The sequence below is a fragment of the Pseudochaenichthys georgianus genome, chromosome 4 (assembly GCF_902827115.2).
Source record: "Pseudochaenichthys georgianus chromosome 4, fPseGeo1.2, whole genome shotgun sequence".
In the NCBI taxonomy this organism is placed as follows: Eukaryota; Metazoa; Chordata; class Actinopteri; order Perciformes; family Channichthyidae; genus Pseudochaenichthys; species Pseudochaenichthys georgianus.
Genome location: NC_047506.1, coordinates 32494189 through 32518417, shown reverse-complemented (window position 1 = coordinate 32518417; position 24229 = coordinate 32494189). Strand labels below are relative to the sequence as shown.

General features: G+C 41.0%; 1 protein-coding gene across 3 annotated transcripts in view; it reads left to right on the top strand.

Moving 5' to 3' along the window:
* Positions 1–24229, top strand: part of mylk4b (myosin light chain kinase family, member 4b) — a 40874-nt gene that overhangs the window by 8213 nt on the left and 8432 nt on the right. Inside the window, exons 1-2 of one of the 3 annotated variants that reach the window (XM_034081873.2) lie at positions 466–836; positions 23864–23945. In XM_034081873.2, the coding sequence (XP_033937764.1) occupies positions 699–836; positions 23864–23945 (220 nt within the window). In that variant the 5' untranslated portion in view covers positions 466–698. Of the gene's footprint in view, positions 1–465; positions 837–20701; positions 21523–23863; positions 23946–24229 lie in introns of those variants that run through there. The other 2 variants (XM_034081871.2, XM_034081872.2) reach the window with 2 other exon arrangements.

Here is a 24229-nt window from a genome sequence, read left to right as displayed (position 1 = left end):
CTTAATTTATAGATTGTGTGTCCTGAATACAACATATATTATTTCCATCTTTCCCCCTCTCTTCAGCACTTTTGATTTACTGTGCAACATGTGCCACAAACAGGATAAACTTAGCACCACACAGATGCAGGTGTTTGTTTACATGCGTGCGTGATTGTCGACCTGTTTGCATATCGTATGCATCTGCAATGATGCATGCACATGTTCGTTTGTCAGGTACAGAGAAACAAATCGTCTGCCTGACACTTATACTTAGGAGTATGCACGCATGAAGTGCTGTGTCCGAGGTTAAAGGATACCACGCGGGTCTCACCCACATGCCAGCAGCAGCGGGAGGCATCTGATTCTGCGTACAGCAACGACACCCTGAACCCAACACCACCTGTCCCGTCCTTAGGAGACAGCATGTTCTCTCCTTTTAGTTCCTGCTGGTGGGAGGCAGGGAGGAAGACGGGGTGGCGGGCGAAGGGTTCACTTGCTGGGCAGGGGGCTTGACAGCACAGAGTCTGTTGTTCTTGTCCGAATCTGTGGTGAGCAAGAGACTGATCATTCAGCTGCAGGAGCGCGACTATTTCATAATCAATGTGTCGCCACATGTCAACAACTCGTTGTCCGCCATCTGAGACCCCTTCGCCACAGGAGGCCGAGAGGCTGAGATAAGACCCTCGGCCCGGGACAGGAAGCGGAAGGCTTCGATCATGGAGAACTTATTCAGGGATAAAGATGTTTGGATATTAGGGAGTGTTTGTCTGGTTGCTACTTTCCTGTGGGGACGCCTGTGGAAAATATTCTCCACCAAGAAGAGGGGGAGGAAAATCCAGTCTGCAGACGGACAGGTAATACAGCCTGAGGGGGGGGGGGGGGGGGTGCACCTGTGCTACAGTTCAACAGGTGAAATTGGGAACATGCAAAAGTTCATTCAATCTGAGTGAATAGCAGGACGGTTGTACAAAAAGACATCAACACGTTTGTTTTTATTGTACTCAGCTGTCATGTTGAGGATTAAAGGGGAAAGGAAACACCAATTACAGTTATAATATTCCGGTAGTTTATTCATTTTACAATGGATATTGATCGTAATATTTATTGTATATGATATTACTCGCCAAAAGAAAATTAATTATCCACCGGCCGGGTGGGGAATTCCGGGACCAGGCCGCCATTAGGGGAGTCCCAAATGGTGACGTCACTGGCTGTGTTTTCGCACCACCTGAAGTCAACACAACGTAGCAGATATGGCAGCGATGGAGGAATTTTGCAATGAGATCGACGTTTTGAACGATGCATTTGACTATTCGTCGGGAGATGACATTGATGTGGAAGCATCTACAGTTACCAGGCATCCCATGGCCTATGCTTATGAACCGATTCGGTCGAATAGAGTGGCATACGATCCGGAATAAACAAATTAAAAAAACACAATGCTAACAGTGAGCCTCTGAATTAGCCCCGAGCGAAAATGCTAACCTATTACTGCACCGAAAATCACTCCTAGCTCCCTTATTACTTATCCTAGCCGCACATCCAACACATCGTTTATGATCGCAAGGAGACACAGAATCTAACGGTGCCCACCTCAACACTGAAAGATACAAACTCGCGAGGTTATCCACAAAAACGTACATCAAAACAAGTGGCGCTAGGTACTAACATACGCCAGGCTAACGGCTTACCTTCCTCATTGTCTGGTCTAAACTGGTCTTCAATGGCATTACAACGATAACAACGATGATGTAGTTAATCCATAGGTTAATATCCAATGGGGCTGTGTCCCCTTTGAAATGTTCTGATAATCTATAAGCAATACAACTGCAATTCCGTTATCTGCTGTCCGCTCTGTGCTCCGTGCGCTCTGGGTCCTGCAATACCATCCATCAATAGCAATACTAGCCTTTTTAGGGCTGTTTTCGACAGATGAGCGTGTGTATGCCAGTTTAATTAGTTGAGCTATAGAACACCCCCAATTCTCTATTGTGCGTCATAATAATAGCTACCATTTAGTTTGGACGCGATTGCGTTAATTAATAAGGTCACACTGTGTCAGTAAATACATGTGTGAGCTAGTAATCTGGTAGTGCTGCAATATGTACCTCTCTCTCGGCAGCTGAAGCAACTCGTTTGGTGGCTCGAATTTCACGTTTGTTGACACTGTCATTGTCTTGCGCGGCCGACGTGCTGGGACGGTCGGTGTTCCCGACTGCATACGTTGAGAAATCGAATATTGTGGGAACAGATCCTGGCTTCAAATCCAATGTTTTGTATTGAACCAGGCATCCAGACTGGACTTTGAGCAGCTTCTCATCCTTTAGTGGCAGCCTATGGAAATGTACTTCTTCCTTCTTTGTATAAAATCCATTTGTGCAGCCTGGGGCAATACAATAAACTCCTGACGACGACCGTTTTCTTGTAATGTAAACTACTGGTGCATTGCACGCCATGTTGTTTGTTATTGAGCTTTGGCCCAGGAAGCCGTACCCAATCAGTGACGTCACTGGAAAAGTCCCGGAGCAATGGAAGCGCCCATGGTCATTAGGCACGTATTTCAAAAAGTAAATTCGCGTATCTCGATCGTTTACATTGGAAATAGACTAGATAAATACATTTCCTAATGGTAATATTGTCGCATGGAAAGCAGTTTGAAAAGTGTTTCCATTTCCCTTTAAGGCTGAGCCCAACATGCTGCAGGTCTGCATCTAGATTTTCTTTTCTTGTTTCTTTGACTGGTTGGCTAAAGTCGGTATTGTTTTTTGCCTTTTTACCAGTGGGTAATGTTTTACTGTTTCTTAGTCATTAAGATAGCAGGAATGTTTTAACAAGCTGTAACAAATTGGGTATACAGTTAGGCCATAGACCAAGGAACAGGTGACAAGATTTTGTTCTGGAAGTTCTTTAGATAACATCAATGGATATACATATTTAAACATTATTTACTGCAAAACATTAAAATATTGGGAAAAAAACAACTTGTATTTAGATCTGAAACATAAACACCTTGGACACCATCATGTCAACATTTTCTGATAAGGCATTGTCCATCTTTTAATCAATTTATTGTATTATTTTTTTAGATTAAGCAGGAAGAATTGCCTTTTAAAATGAAATTGACAGATTTCAAGTATTGAAAGCATTGGAAGATTCCTGCGCAATCTGACTTCTTTCTAAGCAATAACATAGTGAAAATCTTTGTTGGCTACATTTGGATCTCTATACAGAGCTTCGGCTTGTTAAGCAGAGCAGTAGCTGGACACTTTGAATGCAGGTGGCCATATTATCATACTTTCTCGAAAGATCCTGACATATCTTAGCACAGCAATTCTGGTACTTTATGTGGGGCCTAGTTTCTGGTTTCACTCTGGGAAGAGGAGTTGTGTTCCTGGTGTTGTTAACATGTTTCAGAACTGGATCATGTAGATCATTACTGAGTTATCTTTTCTGTGTACAAACTCCAGCTGTTTACTAGGAGTTTACTGTATACCGGCAGTAAAACTAATGAGCTTAGGTATCTGTATTATTTTCTGTTGTTGGGCTGACCTGCTAGAGTGAACTGAACAACTTGCTTTGACTACACAATGCAACAACAACAGTTGTTGGCAAGTGAAGCATCCCTCTGTAGCCAGTGTGTGAGCACGAGAGTGTCAATGGAAAACATCTCACATGTGTCAAACATACTTGTCAACAGCAGTCACGTCTTAACAGGCGGGCCTGTGCCCTCTACGCTGCACATACTATGTTCAGTATGATCCAGTTTATTAGGTTATAATAATCCAGCAGGGGGTAGACGTAATTGAGATAGCGTGAGAGTTGTTAAAGCCTGTCAGTGTCAGCTTAATATTTGTATTAGTCTCAGTTTTCTTGTCTTGGCTGACAGTGGGCTCATTACGGCTGGATTTATAACTCAATGTATCATGAACTTAAGGTCTTAAATAGAATACAATGTGATGATAAATAATAATTCAGGCTGACGTGAGAGGATTCAAAGTAAAGTTTGCAGGTAAATCCTCTAGAATTTAGATATTTGAGAGGGACTCACATAACCCAATTATGCACATGTTTCATTCGTGCCAAAGCTCCACTAATCTGTAAACAAGTGAGAGCATCTTCAGTTGAACAGGTAGGATTTTCTTCTTCAACTTCAGGTTTACACATAAAAAGCCAGCATGCAGTATCCTGAGAAAATCAAAAGTGTAAAATGTTAACCAGACAGAAAAGGCCCACATACCTGTGACTTTTTGCAGACATTCGGCAGCACAGGGCACATTTTTATTATGCCCTGTTGTTTGTATTCATGCAACAGAACATTTCTCATTATATTAAACTGAGTTTTTACTCTCACTTTATGGCTGTTAAAGTACAATAACAGTATAAAATCAAAGCATTTGCGCGGCATGACTCCTGTGATGCTACATTGACCAAACAATACTGGATTATCTTCTCCTGATCTGTATCTTCTCACAATTTTAACACAAATATCAAATAATTCCAGGTAGACAATTATAAATATAAAATAATAAACTACAGGATAAACATTTTTGTTTTATTTTTGCCCAAAATACAGTAATCGAATTGTAGTGTTGTGTCTTTTTATAGGTTCAACTATTATAATGATGTAGATAGTAAATGTGTTCAACTTTTGACCTTAAAACGTATAAATTCAACATCAAGAGAGGAAGGTCAATTGTAAGCATCTCTTAGACCAGGGACCTACAGTATACAAATAAATGTATTTGTGTGAGACTTGTACAAAGTATTCTGTAGCTCGTGCTAATTTGCGTGAGCATGACTAATGTGACAAGGGCTGCTTCTGTTTCTCAAACTCACATAGCGCAGACCAAATTAGCACACTAACAGAGCCAGCAAGAGTTTCATTTGATTTATAGAAGATTTAAAACGACAATAGAAGGTCATTTAGGACGTAATGTGTGTATTTGTATTATCTTTGTTAAGTACTCCAATCAACATAAGATTTTATAAAAACACTATATCTACTCCTTAATTTGAAGTAATTTCTTGATAAACTAAATGTTTGGGTAGGATATTAAGTAAGGAGTCAACATCAAATGTCCATTTTGATTAAATACAGAAACACTGGAATGTCCTGGAATGTCAGTGGTTTTTATTATGGGCATAAAATAAGTGCAATGGAAACATTTTTTTCAAAATGATTCCTATTGGTATCTCATGTTTTTACTTTATTAATTAATAATTAATTTAAATATACTCAAAACTAAGTCACATTTATTTACATCTACAGTATGTACATTTATTAACCTTTATTTATTTATTACATACTGATGTATGATAAATGACTCCTGAATATATCTTTTACTAATTATTAATTAATAAAAGCTGCATTTCAATTTGTTGCATTTAATAACGTTAATGTTTTCTTTATTCTAAACCGAATAAGTGATTTAGTTTAAGAGGGGATTACCGGTACTGTATTTCACATTAATCAGTAAGTAGACTATATGTACATTTAAAAATCGTGGCCTGCAATTCTTTTTTTTTAGGGACCAAGTTGACCAGAACCTACATTTGACTTGGATCCTGAGCTCGAGAGGCTCCATGTTTCCTCCTGTGGGTCTTCTTGCTATGGGGACTCCAGGGGAATGTGCTTTTTTCGCCGGGACTCCTCTGGCCTCTCGGGTGGTGTCCAATTTCAGACGTTTGCATAACTCATTACCAGCACAGTGCTGATACATGGTGGTCGGGCCTAACACACACACATAAAAACAACACACACTTTCAGTACACACAAGAGAAAGTGCTTTTAGTCTTATTTTCTGAGGTGAGCTGCAGAAGTTAATCAACAGAAAGAGTTTAGGGTTAACATAATTGTCATCATTGACAATTATAATTATTTTGCGGTTGAGATCAATACTGCTTAACTGCCTCCAGTCTACACACGGCGGCGTGCGTTGCCGCTTCAACGCTTCTGCCCATTCACTTTGAATGGGGTGACGTCACGATTCGCCGAACTGCATTGTGGGAGCAAAGCGTAGCTTCTCTCGAGGTGCTCGCTGCAAAAGTAGAGCAATGTTCTACTTTTGCCGCCTCGACGGAGGCGTCAGCCAATCAAATCCCTCGTATGTAAATATGACAGTACAAGCAGTAGCCAATCAAACCGGGTGTATGTTGGGAGAGCCAGACCGCAGTTATTTCCCATACTGTATGTCAACAAAAGGAGGAGAAAATGATCGTGGCGGTAGGGAACATACAGGGATACAAACCGGAGGAGCCAGGCATGGGGGGAGGTGGCAAAGACAGTGGGGGAAACTGGTAGGTTTTCGCTTGTTTGGGGAGTTTATATCCAGTGTATTTCGTTTGAATGGACAGCTAGCAAGCATAGACAGTATATTTAGCCAGCATGGATGTAGCATGAACGCTTTGCTTTGTATGTCCGGGGCGGGACATTCATGTGGTTGGTTGTTGGTCGGGCTGCTCGCGTTGACTCCCCAAGCTCAAGACATGCCCACCGCCAAGCGGCAACGCACGCCGCCGTGTGTAGGCTCTACCATAGATTACCCAACACAAATACTCTGGAGCCGCCACTGCTTCTGTGTGCACACAGACACATCCTTTTGTCTACAACCAGGCTGCGGGTGTGTGTGCTCGGGCTGGTTTCGGGCTGGTTTCGAGCTGGGTTTCGCTGTGTCTCGCTGTCTCGCCGACCCCACGCAGCAACCATCTAGGTCAGGGATGGGCAACTTTGATGATGGTGGGGGCCAAATAATGTATGTACTGGCCACCAGGGGGCCGCAGATTCAATTGGAACACACAAAAACACAAATTCCACGTATTGTATGTAATTATTAACACATACTAAGTTTGACATTTTCATTGATATGTTTCTATCTTTAAGGGAACATCCTCTAATAAGCTCACAAAACAAACATCAGTTCACAAAAATGTTATTTAATTTTTAGAAGTGGCATGTTTGTATTGAAGAGGTTATTTAACAGTGGAATACAACTTTTAAACTATTGGAAAGTGTGCATTAAGATTAAACAGTAACATGACATAAACATGAAGTCAGACCCCCCCCCTCTCATCCACAGCAGAAAGCTGTGCTCACAGCTGCTCAGCCCAGCCGCACACCTGGGGCCTCTGGAAGCGGCGGGCGAGAATAAACCCTGCTCTAACATGACATAAACATGAACACTAACCCAGACATTAGTTGTCTAACTGGAATTTAAGAGACTTGTAGCCTGTCTCTGCTGACGCACAATAAGGGGAATGTCAACATCGACGCCAGTGCATCCAAGCTGCATCAGATGAAACAGCGTTTCGTCTGACAGTCTGTTTCTCTCTTTTGATTTGATGTGCTTCATCATGGAGAAGTTGCTCTCACATATGTATGTGCTCCCGAACATGCTGGCCTGTTTAAGCGCAAAATCTCTCAAGAGAGGGAAGCGAGTCTCGGGCAACAGTCTCCAAAACGACACTCCCCTCTCATTCCGTTTCATTTGGAAAAATAAGTCACCTTGTAGTTCGCACAGTTCCATTTGTAGTTCAGGTGGCTGGTCATTCACAACCGCTGAGATGGGGTCAGTGAAAAGCTGGATTGTGCCTCGCATGTCGTGGAAATCCTGAAAGCGATTGTTGAATTGATCCTGCAACATTTTAAGGGCTTCTCTGTAGCGGTGGATCGTCATCTCACATTCGGCCAATTCGGGGATGTCATTGCGCAGCTCTCCACATGCGGGGAACAGGGTTTCCGTTAGCCGGTAATTACCGGTTTTTAGCTGGTAAAATTTATAAAAAACCGGTAAATTCAAAACCTGACGGTCAAAATGTCTGGTAATAATTAGGGAGGCTCCGATCGATCGGCCGCCGGTCATTATCGGCCGATATTCACTCTTAATAGTTTGATCGGTGCTCTCTATAAAGGCCGATCAGGAGAGCTGGATCTGATCGATATGGACATAAACGCGAGTGAAGTGTAACCGGACGCGAGAGAGAGATCAGATCAGCTGCTGAGTCTGACCGAGACACGCAGCTCTGCAGGATCACCTGAAGCCCCGCCCTCTGTTTAGCGCGCTGCAGGAGCTGCTTAAGAAACTGACTGCTGTCAGGAGAGAGAGAGAGGGAGAGGGGAAAAGAGAGGCTCCGTTTCTCCCGTGTTATTATTCAAAGTTGATGTAAACTTCTGAATAATGTACGTTATCTACTACAAGTAGTTTGTTTGAATGTAATAATTATGTTGTTTGTTGTTTGTGGAATCATTTATTGAAAAATTAATCTGAATTTTTTTCGATCTGTTACGATTATAAACTGAAGCAATATCAAAATGAGCCCCGTGAACTGAGTTTTAAACATCAGCATATCTGCTCATAGTCCGGTAATTACCTGCTAACGGAAACTCTGCTACACAACTATTATTATTATTATTGAAATATGACCGGTAAGTTTCAAATTTGTCCGGTAAAATAAAATCTGCCCGGACATTTGACCGTCGAGAAAAAATCCTAGCGGAAACCCTGGCGGGGAAGTGTGTCAAATTCGGGGGATCTGACGCAAGGTTATCTCTGAACAGGCTGAGTTTCATCTGAAAACTATTCACATGACCAAAAAGGTCGGACACGGTCTGATCTTTGCCTTGCAACCGGACATTCAAGCAATTGAGATGTCCACTTATATCAGTGAGAAAGGCCATGTCACAGAGAAAGTGTGGATCCCTCAATGTGTCACAGTACGCACTTGTATCCGCAGTAAGGCTGTTCTCCAAAAACATGGGAATTTCGAGCCGCAGTGCGTAAAACCTCTCCAGGCATTTACCACGGCTCATCCACCTGATGTCTGTGTGCAGCTGTAAATCACCGTAGGCAGCATCCACCTCCTCTAGAAAGGCTGTGAATTTCCGATGATTTAGAGACCTGTTCCCCCCCCGAATCAGATTGGTAACTTTTGTTACCACATCCATGACATGTGTGAAGTTCAGATTCTTTGCACAGAGGGCCTCCTGGTGTATGATGCAGTGCAGTATCGGGCAATCCACACCACTTTGACGGAGAAGTCCAGCGAAGCCAGTGCGCCTTCCTTGCATTGATGGAGCCCCATCAGTAACAACGGCAGATAGCTTGTCAAATCCACCATATTCGCTGACAACACCCTTCACTGCCTCGAAAATGTCTGATCCCTTTGTTGTGCCGTGCAGTGGTACAAGTTTTAATAGTTCCTCGTGTACATCAAATGACGCATTTATTGATCTTGCGTACACCAGTAGCTGGCTAACATCGGTAACGTCTGTACTCTCATCTAACGCTAACGAAAAGTATGAACAGTCAGACATGATTTGTTTCAGCTTTCCCTCCACATGACTTTGAATGTCAAAAATCCTGCGAGTCACTGTGCGTCGGGAGAGGGACACAGTTTCAAAATGTTTAGCCATTTTCTCATTTCCAAAGGCGTTAGCCATCTCAATCGCGCATGTTTTCACCAACTCTCCTTCTGATAGTGGCTTCTTTGCTTTGGCAAGCTGGAGTGAGACAGCATATGATGCTTTCAGACTTGATTCTTGGACACTTGTGACCTGGGTGAAAAAGCACTGTTGTTTTTGTACTTTCCCTTTCAGGTCCGCTAGGATCGCTGCTCTGGCAGCCCCGGTGTACCTGTCATATTTGTCCTTGTGCACAGTGTTGTAGTGGCGGCTCAAGTTGCTTACTTTCATGACAGCAACGGTCTGCAAACATATTAAACATTGTGGTTTACCCCTGAATTCAGTGAAAAGATACTCGTTCTCCCACTTTTCTTGGAAAACACGATTTTCCTCAAATATCTTTCTCTTGCTCATGCTGACATCCACATAGGGCCGTGTTCATATGTTACCCGCTCTATCGAAATCAGTCGGAAGTCGCAACCAACGGCTGATTTCAAAATAAAAGTGGATTTGTGTAAAAAAACTAGTTTTTCGGGGTTCGTTACAGTTTGTTTTCATCTGATTTCAAATAAATACAGTCTTGACTTTTAGAATATTAAACTCGTTTTGCCAAATTCAAATTCATGATAAATACAACTTTGAAGCTTGTAACGGCATAATTACAAGCGGAGAACGGAGTAATTTAACGTCACAGCAGGCATAACAACAGCCGGTGTTTCTTGTGAGTTTCCCCCGGGAAACAAACACAATACACACAAACACGTCACAGATTATTTAGCGGTATTTGGCTGCCGAACGAAATCACATATCAGTAATATAAGTTAAAAAAAAAATATTATTATTTTTTTTAATTAAAAAAATATATAATTTTTTTTTTTTTAATTACCTTGTTTTCTAAATTGATCCGAGGGCCGCAAATGGCGACCCATGCGGCCCGCGGGCCGCCATTTGCCCATCCCTGATCTAGGTGTAGCCATGGACTCTGACCTGAGTTTCAACAGTCACATTAAAACAATTACTAAATCAGCCTACTATCACCTAAAGAATATATCTAGGATACAAAAACAAATGTCACAGCAGGATTTGGAAAAACTTGTCCATGCCTTTATCTTCAGTAGACTCGACTACTCTAATGGTGTCTTCACAGGTCTCACTAGAAAATATATTAGAAAGCTGCAGCTGATTCAGAACGCTGCTGCTCGAGTCCTCACTGACACTAAGAAAGTGGATCACATCACTCCTGTTCTGAAGTCTTTACACTGGCTTCCTGTGTGTCAAAGAATATATTTCAAAATACTGCTGCTGGTTTATAAAGCTTTGAATGCTTTAGGCCCAAAATACATTTCTGACCTCCTGCTAAATTATGAACCATCCAGATCTCTCAGGTCTTCAGGGACTGGTCAGCTTTCTGTCCCCAGAGTCAGAACTAAACCTGGAGAAGCAGCGTTCAGTTATTATGCTCCAAATATCTGGAACAAACTCCCAGAGACCTGCAGGTCCGCTGCAACTCTTACTACTTTTAAATCAAGGCTTAAGACTTTTAATTGAACTATTCATATCTTAAACTGCACTGTAACTTTTATTATCTTTGCTTTTTAATGCCATTTTCTTAATGTCTTTCATTTTTGTAAAGCACTTTGAATTGCCTTGTGTTGAAATGTGCTATATAAACTTGCCTTGCCTTGCAACGGTGGTGGACTCATCAGAACAGAGTGGGCGAGCTGACCAATCAGAGCACACTGGGCTCATAGGGAGGGGGGGGGGGGGGCGGAGCTTCAACAAGCCGTTTAGGACAGAGAGTGAATACACATATTATACAGAGATGCTGTATGAGAAACCAATGTGAGTTTGGAAAATTGCACAATATAAATCTATTCTAGTATACCTCAACAATGGCATAGGCTCACAGTGCCTCAATGAACAAAAAATACTGTCAACTATATACTGTATAACTAGAACATTTAAACGTTTTTGTTCATCCAGATTAAGTTTTTACCTGCATGTCTCTTGTGTGGATAGGATATTGCAATGTAAAATTGTCAGTGATCATTGTGATAGATTATTGAACAAATGATGTATGTGTTGGCTGCTTGATTCAAAGAAAAGCCCTATATTGGTGTCTAAAACACAAAGGTATTGAATATCAAAAAATGGTGAGCAGTGATTTGAAGTAGTAGAGCATTAGCATATACATTTCAATATAGTCCAAAACTGTAAGCAAGGCAATATATTTTTATTTCAATCAAAATGTGGGAAAGCTGTTAAAGAACACGCCACCATATTCCACAAATCTGACCAAGAAAAACAGTTTTATGCAACAGATGTTCAAATATGAGTAAAGGAGAAAAAAACATTTGTCAATGCAAACGATTCTTAAATTGAACCTATTAAGTAAATGAAAACATGTAGAAAGATCCATAATCCATTCAGTATCACAAAACCTAAATCTCAATACTCAAGTGTATCAATATTTCTTGGGTCGTGATCAACAATCTTTCTCTAGAATTGCTGACTCCACCTTTTGAGGACTGACATTAATGGTGCTTTTCCACTGCAGCACGTAGCACGGTTTAAACCCGGCCCTCTTTTTTTTGCTTTTCCACTAGGGGTAGTTCCGGCTCAGGGCTACTTTTTCACCTTTTTTCTGGCCCTTCAAAATGCAGACCAACAACCGGGCTGAATATGCTAAACTAGTGACGTAAACACTCTCGACTGCTGATTGGTCAGAGAGAATAGCTGGCAAGAGGGGGCTACAACTACAACAAAATGAACATATTTTACAGTGATTTAATTGTAATACACGTTTCAAAATGATGCCGAAGTAACTACATACTGATACCGGTTAGTAAAAACCATGAATTAATGCTTTGACAAGTCTGCAGACAGACGGCAGGCGAAAAACCTTTTAAAATGTGGAGATCGGATCGATCAGGCTAAGCTAACGTTGTATATGCTCCGTCCACACTCACAACAATGGCCTACAGACATAAATAAACCAGCGACTGTATTTGCCATGATACAGACAGTCTGTGGTTTGTACTTGTTTAACTTTTGTTAAACTTTGTCTAGTTTCTGAACAGATATGAGGAGCTCTGAGTGCTAACGGCTGATGTTTTGGTTTTGTGGTTTGCGTTGAAGATGACTTCACGGCAGTTTTATGCAGCGTCGCTCCGCCTGCCGAACAGCCGATCGCCCCGCCTACACTGAATTACTATAGTTACCCCAGTAACTAAACTAATGGAAACACAGCATAAAGTGAGCCTGGCCTACCAAGGCCTAACCATACCGTACTAAGCCGTGCTAGGTCCTGCAGTAGAAAAGCACCATTGTCACTATGCACAGTAGATCTCATGGCAAACATTGGTTGGATTTGTGTGAATACATCTGTGTTGAGGAGGTTAGGTCGGGGTTCAAGGCAACCAGGGAACAGTTGGGCGTGACCCTAAAACCAAAATATCACCTTTTAAATTCCCAGGTAGAGCTCAGCAGGTTCTGTGAATAGAAGAGAAGACCTCTTCTCCCACCCAGTGGTAGCAAGATAGAAGTGCCCTTTCTTTATAATTGCAACACTGTAAAGCCTGCTGTTGGTCTTGCATGCTAATTTCCTTCAATTATACTCTGAACATTGCTGTTAAAATGTTTGCAAAAAACACCAGATATTTTTGCAATAGGATCAAAATGTTTGCATTATTATTGTCAAAGTTATATTAATCTGAGCAGTATAACAATACAGTGCTGTTCGATATAAGGATATGTATTCCAAAAGACATTTAGTTGCTCCAACAATGTTCACAGATTATGAATAACTAAGGAAATACATTTATTTAGAAACATATGTTATTTATGCGTTAATGTACACATTGATTTTAACATGTGTCTTTTCTTAGTTTTGGTGGACTTGGTGTACCATATGGATTTCTAACACTAAATGGTGGCACAGTAACATGTAACATATCTTGAAGTTAAAACGCCAAATAATAAACATTTTAATATGGAATATGTTTATGTTTTCATTTTCCTCTCAATAAGTGTTTAGTTGAACTCCGAATAACCACCACATTTTTGAAATCGTTATGTTTTTAGATTTCCCATTCCCATCATTTGTTGGCCTGTTTACTAATTGAAGTAACATTTTAGATTTTTGTTTGAATCATTATTCAAGTCTACACCACTAGTTTGTGCAGACGCTGTGACACTGATACAAGATCCTCTACTGAAATTCTCCACTAAGCCCTGCTGATTTTGTATGTATGTGTTTATGTGTGAGTTTGCGGGCGGTGGGATTGATCATTCCGAAAGGGTAGAAGTCAACATTTATCCTGAATCCTCTTTCAAAAGCTAATCCCGTCACTCCCAGTCATCTTGTTGTTGTTACATAACACTGATGGCCAGCAGTGAACTTACGATAACCGAGGGAAGTGTGTATTTCAAAGTCTGGGCGCATACTTGTGTTGGTTATATAACATATTTACAGGGCCAAAATGCCATCCCCAGTCCAAACGCATGTATATTTATATACACACACTTTGCTGGCGTTATACAGAGCCTCTTTTCCATGAAAGGAATTTCTTAGTGTCTGTCCGAGGTCATAACACAGACCTGGACGCATGTTATCACAGCAGCAGAACTGTGAAAGTACAGACTGTCATCAGCCAGTGGTGACACAAGTAGGTTTGTCAGATAGAAAAGCAGCAGGTGGAGCCACAGAGATAATGTGTAGCTTTCTTTCCATTGCCATGTACACGCCAAACATCCATCCTCAAGCACCGAGAAATGATGCACAGTAAAAAGTGAATTTTGAAATGACCTCAACCCTGCAAAATATCCCAATGATTCCATCAAGCGCATTGCATGTCAAGCTGGTCATTTTGGTATCCAAAGGTACCGAATATATCAGGGTGAATATTTAGAACATTTATTAAAACATGGATTTTTGGTTTGAATATTTATTCAGATTTCACAAGTGTATATTTGTAATCGCACATCGGTGTGTTGCAACTGATCTGGTTGCCTTTATTAATATCCATTAGTGTAATTGTTCTTTTGTATGCTTTTGTACAGTCATAGTCATATGTAATATAATCACTGTTGTAAGGCTTTATCTTGTGAGTATAAGTTACATTAAGTGGTCATTGTGTGCTCAATGAAATAATGATTTCAGATGTAAAGAATGATAGAATACATCACAAGATGGTTAGAAGTTATCAATGTTTGCTTAAATTAAAGTAAAAAAAAAAGTAGTGTGACACTTTACCTTAAAAGGCATTATAATGTTTAATGTGTTTTTATTATTGTTGCAAAGCATTACAAATATGAGTGTATTAAACTATGATTTAACAATTTATATCGGCAGATTGTAGCACATTATGCCTTATAGATGTCGAAAGTGCTCCCTCCTTTTGCTATCCCGTTCAGTGAAACCCGCTGGGGGTGAACTTGGAGAACTATAGGCTTAACAAGTTGTTTCCATTTCAATGCAATTATTTTTGGTCTCAGTGTGTGGGGCGAGTCATCTTGATAGTATGGTGAATCCTTTGTGGTCAGGGATGCCATTTGAAGGGGAAACCCTGGATGATTCAGGGACCCCAGAGTTGGACTAGGGCCCTCGAACATGCCACAGATCAGAGAGCCGTCACTGAGCTATGGTCAGGTGGCCCTACATTTCTAGTTTATGACCAGGCTCAGCTAGTAGTCCGTCTTGCAGGTTCAGCTCATGAGCCTCTCATGAGATGGAAGATGTTTTGAAGTGGGCCGGTATGAAGTACTTATTCATAGCCAGTCTACGATCTACTGTAGATGACAGTAGGCATGCAAAACATATTTAAGTCGCATACAAAAATGCCCTCCAAATATGTTTGAATGTTTGCAATATTTTGACAATGTTTTATGGTTTTACTTTGATGCGAGACAGCTATTCAGACTACTATCTCTGTGACGGCAAGCTAAAGAGGATACTGATGCTCTCGCCAAAGCCCCCAGACAAAAATAACAGTTTTTTTTAATGGTGTCTGGTGGCTTTGGTGAGAGAATAGATATGACGGCTTCAGTTCCACATTATAGAAGACTGCAATGTGAAACTATTCTAAATATATCGTACATGTAAATATGTGTTGTAGGCCTACAGTACATTGCTTGGTATCTGTGCTAGAACAACTATACTAGACATTTGAACTATCCCTTTAAGGTATTTAAAGTTTGCAATCCCATGCAATGAATCACATTTAGGCCACAGTAACCATACTGTATGAGTGACTATAAATGATTGAAGACTTTAATAGACTGCCTGTCATTGTATGATACTTTTGTTGGAATCGATGTAGTGACATAATGGAAGCCAACTCTATTTCTGGAAAGTGTGTACGTTACTAAGTGCAGTAAAAAAAGTCTCATATGGAAATACATTGCAACTCTTTGAAAAATGTGTACTTTAAGGAGTAACTTTACTGTATTTTCGTGTACTGAACTTAGCCTACAGTACCACTTTCACCACAGTAGAAGCCATTAGCCTGATTCACAGTCTATTATTGCACTATTGGCTAAAGCTTGTTGCATTCATGTTGTTCGGGTCATTGCACTGGAGTGATATTGGATTACTGGTCAGTCTGTGGCACTAGAATAAGCTTTATGTATTGTCTGTGTCTTCCTGCTGAGTAACTTTATATGTAGTGAGAGGGCGAGGCTGCGTCATTCTCATTCCTAAACAGTGCTTCTATACCACGATGGCTCTCATTTGACCATGTAACCTTTTATGACTTTGGATTTCAGAGATTGTCCAACAGGGTACAGTTCTTTGTCCACCCGGAGCAGCTCTACTTCTCAGTCCTCTCGTGTTGGGCTGAAGGCATCTGAAGCTACAGTTACCAACGAACACCTTTCTAGGTTAACGTGGAATAAGACAGGATGGGCCGTGGCTAGCTAGCACCCTAGCATGCTAATTTCAGTAGATAGCTCATATTCGAGAGTGATTAACCTTTTTTTCTACATATAATATGTCAGTAAATACCCCATCTGTGAATGTCTATGTGTGAAAAAAACCCACAGTTGCTAACAAGAGACTGCAGTGACCAGGGCCTGGACCTGAAAACATTCAGGGCTTAGCCCACAGTGGCTACAGTGGAATGTTCTACTGCAACCAGTGGTTGCGTTAGACTTTTTCGTTGACGGACAGGATCGTAACATTTCCGTCATAATCCATTATTACCCGTCATTTTATTTGATAAAGGTTTTTTAAGAGTTTTAATGATGAGATTGTGCCTAAAACAGGCAAATATGAACAATGCCATCGTTTTAAATGAGACAATTACAATCAAAATATGAACAAAACATTTACAAGAACAACTCAATTGACCTGCCTAGCCTGAACGCTGATTTCTGCATCGTCGTGCACCCTCGGACAAATCCATTACTCATCTTAGCTTTTCTACAGATGTCGCAGAACATTTTGCCATCTTCCCTCCTCAGCCATATTAAACTCTTGCTCCCACTGAACCCGGTACTCCCGCTTGAACTCCTTGCCACTTGCTTGCCCCTCTGCCGCTGGCTGAACGTTGTCAGTTTTAGTCTTACTGGCTTGTCCTTCATCCTCCACCGCATCAATCCCTCTTTTCACCTCGTTTATCCACACCATTTACTGGGCTTATTAAAAAAGCTTCGGACGATCAGCTGCCGTAACATTTTGCGACTGCTAAAGCCGGTTAAATAACGAGGTAATCAACGAGGTCAAAACTAGACTAGACAATAGCTACTTAATATACACACACTCGCCACCAACTGGACAGGGGTGTGAATGACTAAATAATAGTTACAGACTACAGTAGAGTACAGTAGATCGCCCTCAGTCGACCTGGCCACTAAGGATGTAATATAATGTGGGCCGCTGGTGGACATTTTGGCGCTGTTCCGAATTGTGTTCTAATCTGTCAAAATGACGGACTGCTTTCAGATTTTTCCGTCATTGTTAGAAAAAATCCGTCATCGACGGAAAATATTCGGTTAACGCGACCTCTGACTGCAACACTCCTCACACGCGCACACACACAGTACACCCGCGACTGTTACAATGAAGGCTCGATAATCAGCTCACAGCAAATAGGCAGGGGTAAGGTGCTATTTTTTATGAGTGGGGGGCGGACCTCACCTCCTCTAGGGGGGTCCGGGGGGATCCTCCCCCGGGAAGATTTGTTTTTAAATATTAAAGTTAAAAGCATCAATCTGGTGCACTTTGAGAGCAACATTAAGAGATCTGTAGCTCTTTTCACGACAGACACAGGTCGGTTCTTTAAAACAGGCGTTTATTTCTTGGAGTTTTCATCCTGTAGCCTCCCCTCTTCCGTTACGCCGTGAGAATTACAACACCGAATGACACGTATACATAGCTAAACATATTAGCATATTGTGCTACACATATGAATGAAAATAAGAAAATGAAAACATAAAACAAATACCTCGTTGGCCGCTTGTCGTGAAAGGAGATTCATCTAGTTCCTTTTCTGTATAACTTTGTCACAGACTTCTTATCACATTAAACTTTGTCACAGACTTCAGCAGAGCTTCAAACAAAGATGTCAACCCACGTTGAGTTGTATAGTGTAACAACAAAACACGCAGTACCAGCACATGAACAAACATTAGTTCCTAGGCACAAGAAACACATACGCATATCGGTTTAACATGTAAAACAAACTGTATTAAGTCATGCTATATTTTTATTATAAAATAACATGAAATAAAGTATTTATTTATCTAATTGAACTATGACATTAATTGTGTTATTCTTTTTAATTAAGGCAACTTCGCTACGTCATTTACAAGATCTATGGATACCTCTCTCAACACATTACATTACATTTCATTTTAGCTGACGCTTTTATCCAAAGGGACTTACAATTACAGGGACATTCTCCCTGGAGTAACTAAGGGCTAAGTGCCTTACTCAAGGACACACTAGTGGTGTTCCAGACGGGAACACCCATATGAAACAGAACTGTAAACAGATTTTCTTTTTCTTTATGGATATTTTACAAATCACTCCCCTTTTAAACTATATTCTTGTTTTACTGTCATATAGTAGATTTCATAACTGTTTTTCCTTTACTTTCTTATTTTTAACTATAATGATCATATGAAGGTGTGCCGTGGAGATAATCTTTTGAATAATTTGTGACCAAACCGTTTGAGACCCACTGAGATAACTTAGACTAAAGTTAACTATCCAAACACTCAGAGAGTCCTTTAGCTCACCTGAGCCTCTCAGTCTGAGAGGAGAGGACTCTCCTCCAGCTTGTTGTGGAACAAACAGCTCCTTATGTCCGTTAGTGCAGCTAGCTAACCAGATGCTAACAACACGGTCCCTGCTGATGGCACCGGTCTCCCTCCTCTCTCTCACTAAATTCGCTATTTCCACACACACACAGCGCCGAGCTTCAATGACACAAGCACACGTTTATTTCCATGCAACTCTCTGATTGGTCTGGTGTCTTGCCTCTGTTGCATTCACCGAACACGGGAAATTACACTTCTTGTGTCATGATGAGGTTCACGTAAAGCACGGTTAATGGATTGGAGAATTGTCCGGGGCTTCAGAAAAAACAGGCCAGGCCCAGGCCAGGCGATGCCACTGGCAGTGACATTAAGCCTTATTTAGCTTAGCGGTGTTGATGTGAAGTCCGTAACCGTAATGTAGTTTGTTTATAGTCTAACATTAGCTTTATACTTATGGCAATGGCATTTACACTTCAGCAATAATAAAGGTGGTGGTATGAGGTGCTATAATCCAAAATCCAATGGAAAAATCCCACTGCCCTATTATTGAAAGGTTTGGTGACCACCAACAGATTCAACTTGGTTGTTCAGAAACCTATGGGTGACAGTACATATTTTATACACTCCTAGATAAAGGCTATTAACTGTTTACTGATTTTTGTCAAGACATGTCTCTGTTCCGTTTAATGCTTTGTTTTACGCCAAATCTAGGTGGGGTGGCCCTTTTAAATTCTTGGATATCTAAGAGTTGCAGTGCTGTATGTCAAGCTCAGACAAACAAAGTTGTATTCATTTTTAAATGCTAAGTTCATGTAAAACTCTTAGGAATCAGTGATCTCCTTTTTTTATTCAGTATATTTCCACAGAATGTACTGTACTCTCTGCAGTTGCACAGTGCCCTCTTTCCTTCTCATCTTAGCTGGTAAATAGGCAGTGGGGATACGAGTGTTGGATCTGACAGCTGAGGAGCTGTCTGTACTGGGAACAGTGCAGGGGACAGGCTATAGGTCAGGTTTTTCCGGTGCTGACAGATGGAGGCCAGTATATAGGCGCCGGCGCTTTGTCACCCTGCCCACTCCAGATATCACTGTACTGTGCCGTGTCACAGTTTGAGGTCAATGTGCGCACTCAGACACGTCTCAATAAGCGTTAGTCATTCGTGAATATGAACTTCCGTTTCCATGTGTATCTGTGTCAGTTGAACCCTTTTGAATACTCAGCAACAACACGTGCAGTTGGTTTCCTGTCCCACAATGCCCTTCTCCATTGTATAAACAGTTCTAAGGTGTCAGGGGGATCACCTGTTTCCTGTTTTCTTCTGTTGTCCTGTCCCTCACTTTGCACGGACAGTGGATCTCTTTTGGGAACAGCAGGCTCTTGCGGACTAAAAAAAGATTCCTATATATTTTTTGCAACTTTTATTTTTAACGTGTTTGATGTGAGAGTATTTAGTTTCAGATTCATAGAGCAATTTCTTTTCTTTTCACAAAACAATATTTTGCATTATAACATTTTGAATATAATTAATGCATTATGCTTTCTTAAATAGCTTTTTTGGTTAACAAGTTAATTAATTGTTTTCAGTAAATTCTTGACCTTGGGAATTTATGTAAAGTTCTGCTGACACATTAACAAATCAGTTGTGAGAAGTGTGAGGTATTTGACGAGGTTCAGAAATACACACAATGCTTGCGTCCGTACCAGAGGTCCAAGTGGTTAATAACGTTTTTGGCGCCTTGTACACGCTAGCACCTGTCATCCCAACTTCCTATAATAGAACAATGTGAAAACCATATAACCCAAATACAGAATCTGAAAACAAAAATCCTCGTTTTACGCCTGTATCAACGGACGTTTACATCTACTGAAAATAGTGTACGAGTTCTTTATCCACAACCAGAGTTGGGATGTTCTCTGTCTTTATTGGCTGTTGGTTTTATTTGTTTGTCTTACTTTTTACGGGGTCATATTTCAGTCCCGGATTCTTCGAATTCTGTCACCTGACTGAAGGGCTTTTTAAGTGGCTCAAATGTCACATAGCTTTCCCCTGCAGCATCTCCCCTTAACCCTCATCAATCCCCAACTGCACACCAGAGCCCTCAGCTCTTATCACTGGCCACTCACTCCCTGACGTCCACGGGGGGCTGCGCTTTAGTTTGGAGGACAGTCATTTGCTATTCTTAAAACTCAACTCAACTCACAGTGTTGAGGGGAGAGATCTCTGTTCCCCTCGGCTCTTCTGTTGGTGTTCCTTAGCTGGAAGTATGTTTTTTGCCATCGTTTCCACCGAACCTGCGTGACAGTGAATGGACTGAGTGAAACCATTTTCTGCTTGTGAGGAGATCTACTGTTCAGTCATGAGCTCCAGCCTTGTCAACTCTTTGGCCAAAGTCTACGATCGGAATCCACTTCACGGTCAGAAGCCTGGTGGAAGGAAGCTCTCACTCAATGGATCAGACAAGGCCCAAGCGTCTCCATCACCACCTCCCTCGCCTCAGGATGTCGCCTTGCGCTGTGTGGAGAGCAGAATGGACTCTTTGAGCTCTCAGATGGAGCGCTTGCTCAACATGCAGCAGACCGTCCTGACCCGGCTGGACGGCTTGTCCCAGGACGTCAGGGGCATGGGTCAGGATCTGGCCTCGATGCGTGGGGATGGCTGCGGGGAGAGACGTGAATCTGGGGTGGAGGCGGCCTGCCGAGAGCTGTGCGGGGCCATGGAGAGGGCCAGCGAGCGGATGGACAGTCAGGGACGCAGGCTGGATGGGGTGGAGAGGCTGGTGGAGGGCACCCAGCAGGTGATCAGCTACATTGGGGAGGTTGTGAAGAGCTCTCGGCTGGTGGAGCTGCTGTTTAAACAGCCTGGGAAGAAAGCGATGAAGAAGGTGAGAGATTTAATATTAGAAGTGAGGTTTTCCTGCCTCAAAGTCAAATTATTTTCCATCATCTCAATCACTTTGTGGCATTGCATTGTTCTAATTGTGCTTCTATTACTGTGTGTTGTGTCACGACAGGCAACATAGTGAGAGGTCTAATTGCATTGCGGTCATGGCGTCGGATGCATTATGTGCTGTCCAAAAGGTTGCAAATCCTCTTGATGGAATATGTGACCCGTTCACAGTCACATAATAAATAGCTGGCTCCAAGTCAACTTCACTGTCAATCTTCTGTGTGTGAGACACAGACAGGGAGATCTGTTTCTCACAATCCAGAGGAATACAAGTTAAAATATCTAAACATACCTACATAATGAAACATAGACACATATATACAAATTCCCACTTTAAGAGGCATCAATAAAACATACAAATATAAAGGCACAGCAGTCAAAATATAACAGTCACTAAGAAACAGATGAAGATGAATATATTACAGTAAACTATATATATACTAATGAAAATGATTCTCCATAGCAGCATAGTTAAAGTGTCTCTGTTTGTACTACCTATATTTTAACAGTTTTCTGTATTCCTTCCATGCATTTAAAGCTGCTTCTCATTCTCTATACCTCATGATATTGCTCTTTGTATCTATCATTAGCTCTGCAGTAATTCGACATGTTGTGTCCTCTGTAATGTAAAGTATTTTTTCTTTGTTGAGTGATTGTCATTTGCTTCTGGGGTGTAAATGATTACATCCAGACTGGTTATCTTATCCATGTCTTTATCAGCAGTGTGTTTGACTGCAGCTGCACAGGCTCAGTTTACCTTCGGTCTGCAGTACATAATGTTTTTACTTTTATTAAATCTTTGTAATATTCATATTGTGCCAAGCACTGTTGCACAGCTTTTACTACCCTGTCTTTAAACAAATAGTTGTATGATTTCTGCAGTGGTAGAATGAAAGAGAGTTCATTTACTTAATTTTTAGGGTACTTGTACTTCACCTTTTTTCATTTTATGCTACCAACTAAACTTTGAAAGCCAATATTGTACTTTTTCCTGCATTACATTAATTTGACAGTATTTTTACAGTTTTATATTTTTAGCTAATACAAAATATAAATCAAGAAATAAATAAACATATAGAAAGTAATTATAGGTTAAGATATTGAGCAGCAGTTTATGAACGTATTAAACTGAACTCCGATTCTAACTGCTGTGATGAAGACATGCATCTGTCAGGGTTGAGTGAGGCAAGCAGGACCCAAATGCAGATGAACAGAAAAAATACCTTTTATTTCAAGGCTACTGAAACAAACTTGGACAAAACAGTACTCTCACCCCGTGACCAACGTCCAAATACGACAAGGAACTCACAAAGACTAACAGTCAACACAGAACCTAAATACACACAGGACTAATCAAACAAACAAGAGACAGGTGAGGAGGGAGGAGAAAACACAGGGGCACCAGGTGAACACAATTGGGTAATCAGGGAGGGAAAACAGACAGAAAGCAACAGGCAGGAAGGGGGGGGGGGGGTGAACACTTTACAAAATAAAACAGGAAACCAAAGACAGAAAAAGACAAGACAAAACACAACACGGACAGATCGTGACAGCATCAAAATCACAATCCAGTATTTTCTTTAATATGTATAATTCTGAAATGGGCCAGTACTTTCACTTTTGGTACTATAAGTATATTTTGATCCCAATTATTTTGTATTTTACTTTTCGTACTTCATTCTATAATTAAGTATTGCTGCTTTTACTCAAGTGAACGTTCTGAGTACTTGTTCCACCACTGTTTAAATGACATATATTCTTCCATAATTGTGCCACTTCAGAGGTTGTTTTTAGGAGTTAGTATGTGGTTAAGCATGATTTATTAAACAGTAAGACATATTAATAAAAGAGAAACCATAGCATGGATCATCTGAACGACATTCTGTAAAGTGTTCCTGAAAGAACATAAATGTGTATTAATAGTGCATTTGTTTATTAAGCACTCTTTGTGTGGGAAAGTGAATGAAATATATCCCAGTGGTGTACAGTATGCAACACATGTGACCTTTCCTCTTTGTCCTGGAGGAGGCCTCTGTGCCACAACACATTACACCTGAGTTACAGGGGCAACTGTAGCAACAGGGACAAACACTTTGTGCTTACTATGCTAATATAAACACGTATATGCACACTCGGAATCTTTGACATGTAAATAAGAAATGCTGCATATATAAGAGCACGCAGGGTTTAAACTTTAAACCTGGATCAAGTTGTGTCCACATTTGTCACTTAATCGATTCCATTGTTTATTCTTTATTTCTCCCTTTTACAACAAGACAAAGGATGACAAGGAAAAAGCCAAACTGAGCCTGAAGGGTTCGAAGGCCCAGAAGAAGAGGAGACCTGCCGACCTGTCAGGTAGCCTCAAACAGGAAATAACTGCACCTCAAATCACCTGAGTTTATTGAGACATGCTTTTGTCCACTATCAGCTGAAATCTATGGACTAGCTCAACATATATTGTATTTTGAAGGCTAACATTGACATTTTGGTGTTTTAAAATATAATGATTTATGTTTTTCTTTTACAAAAAACACACGTTTTAAAGAAATGCTTCACCCAAAAACATTCTTTTTCTGGCTTGCGACCAAGTTGAAGGAAGAACCAAAATGTAAACATGTTTTTTGATGGAATGAATCACG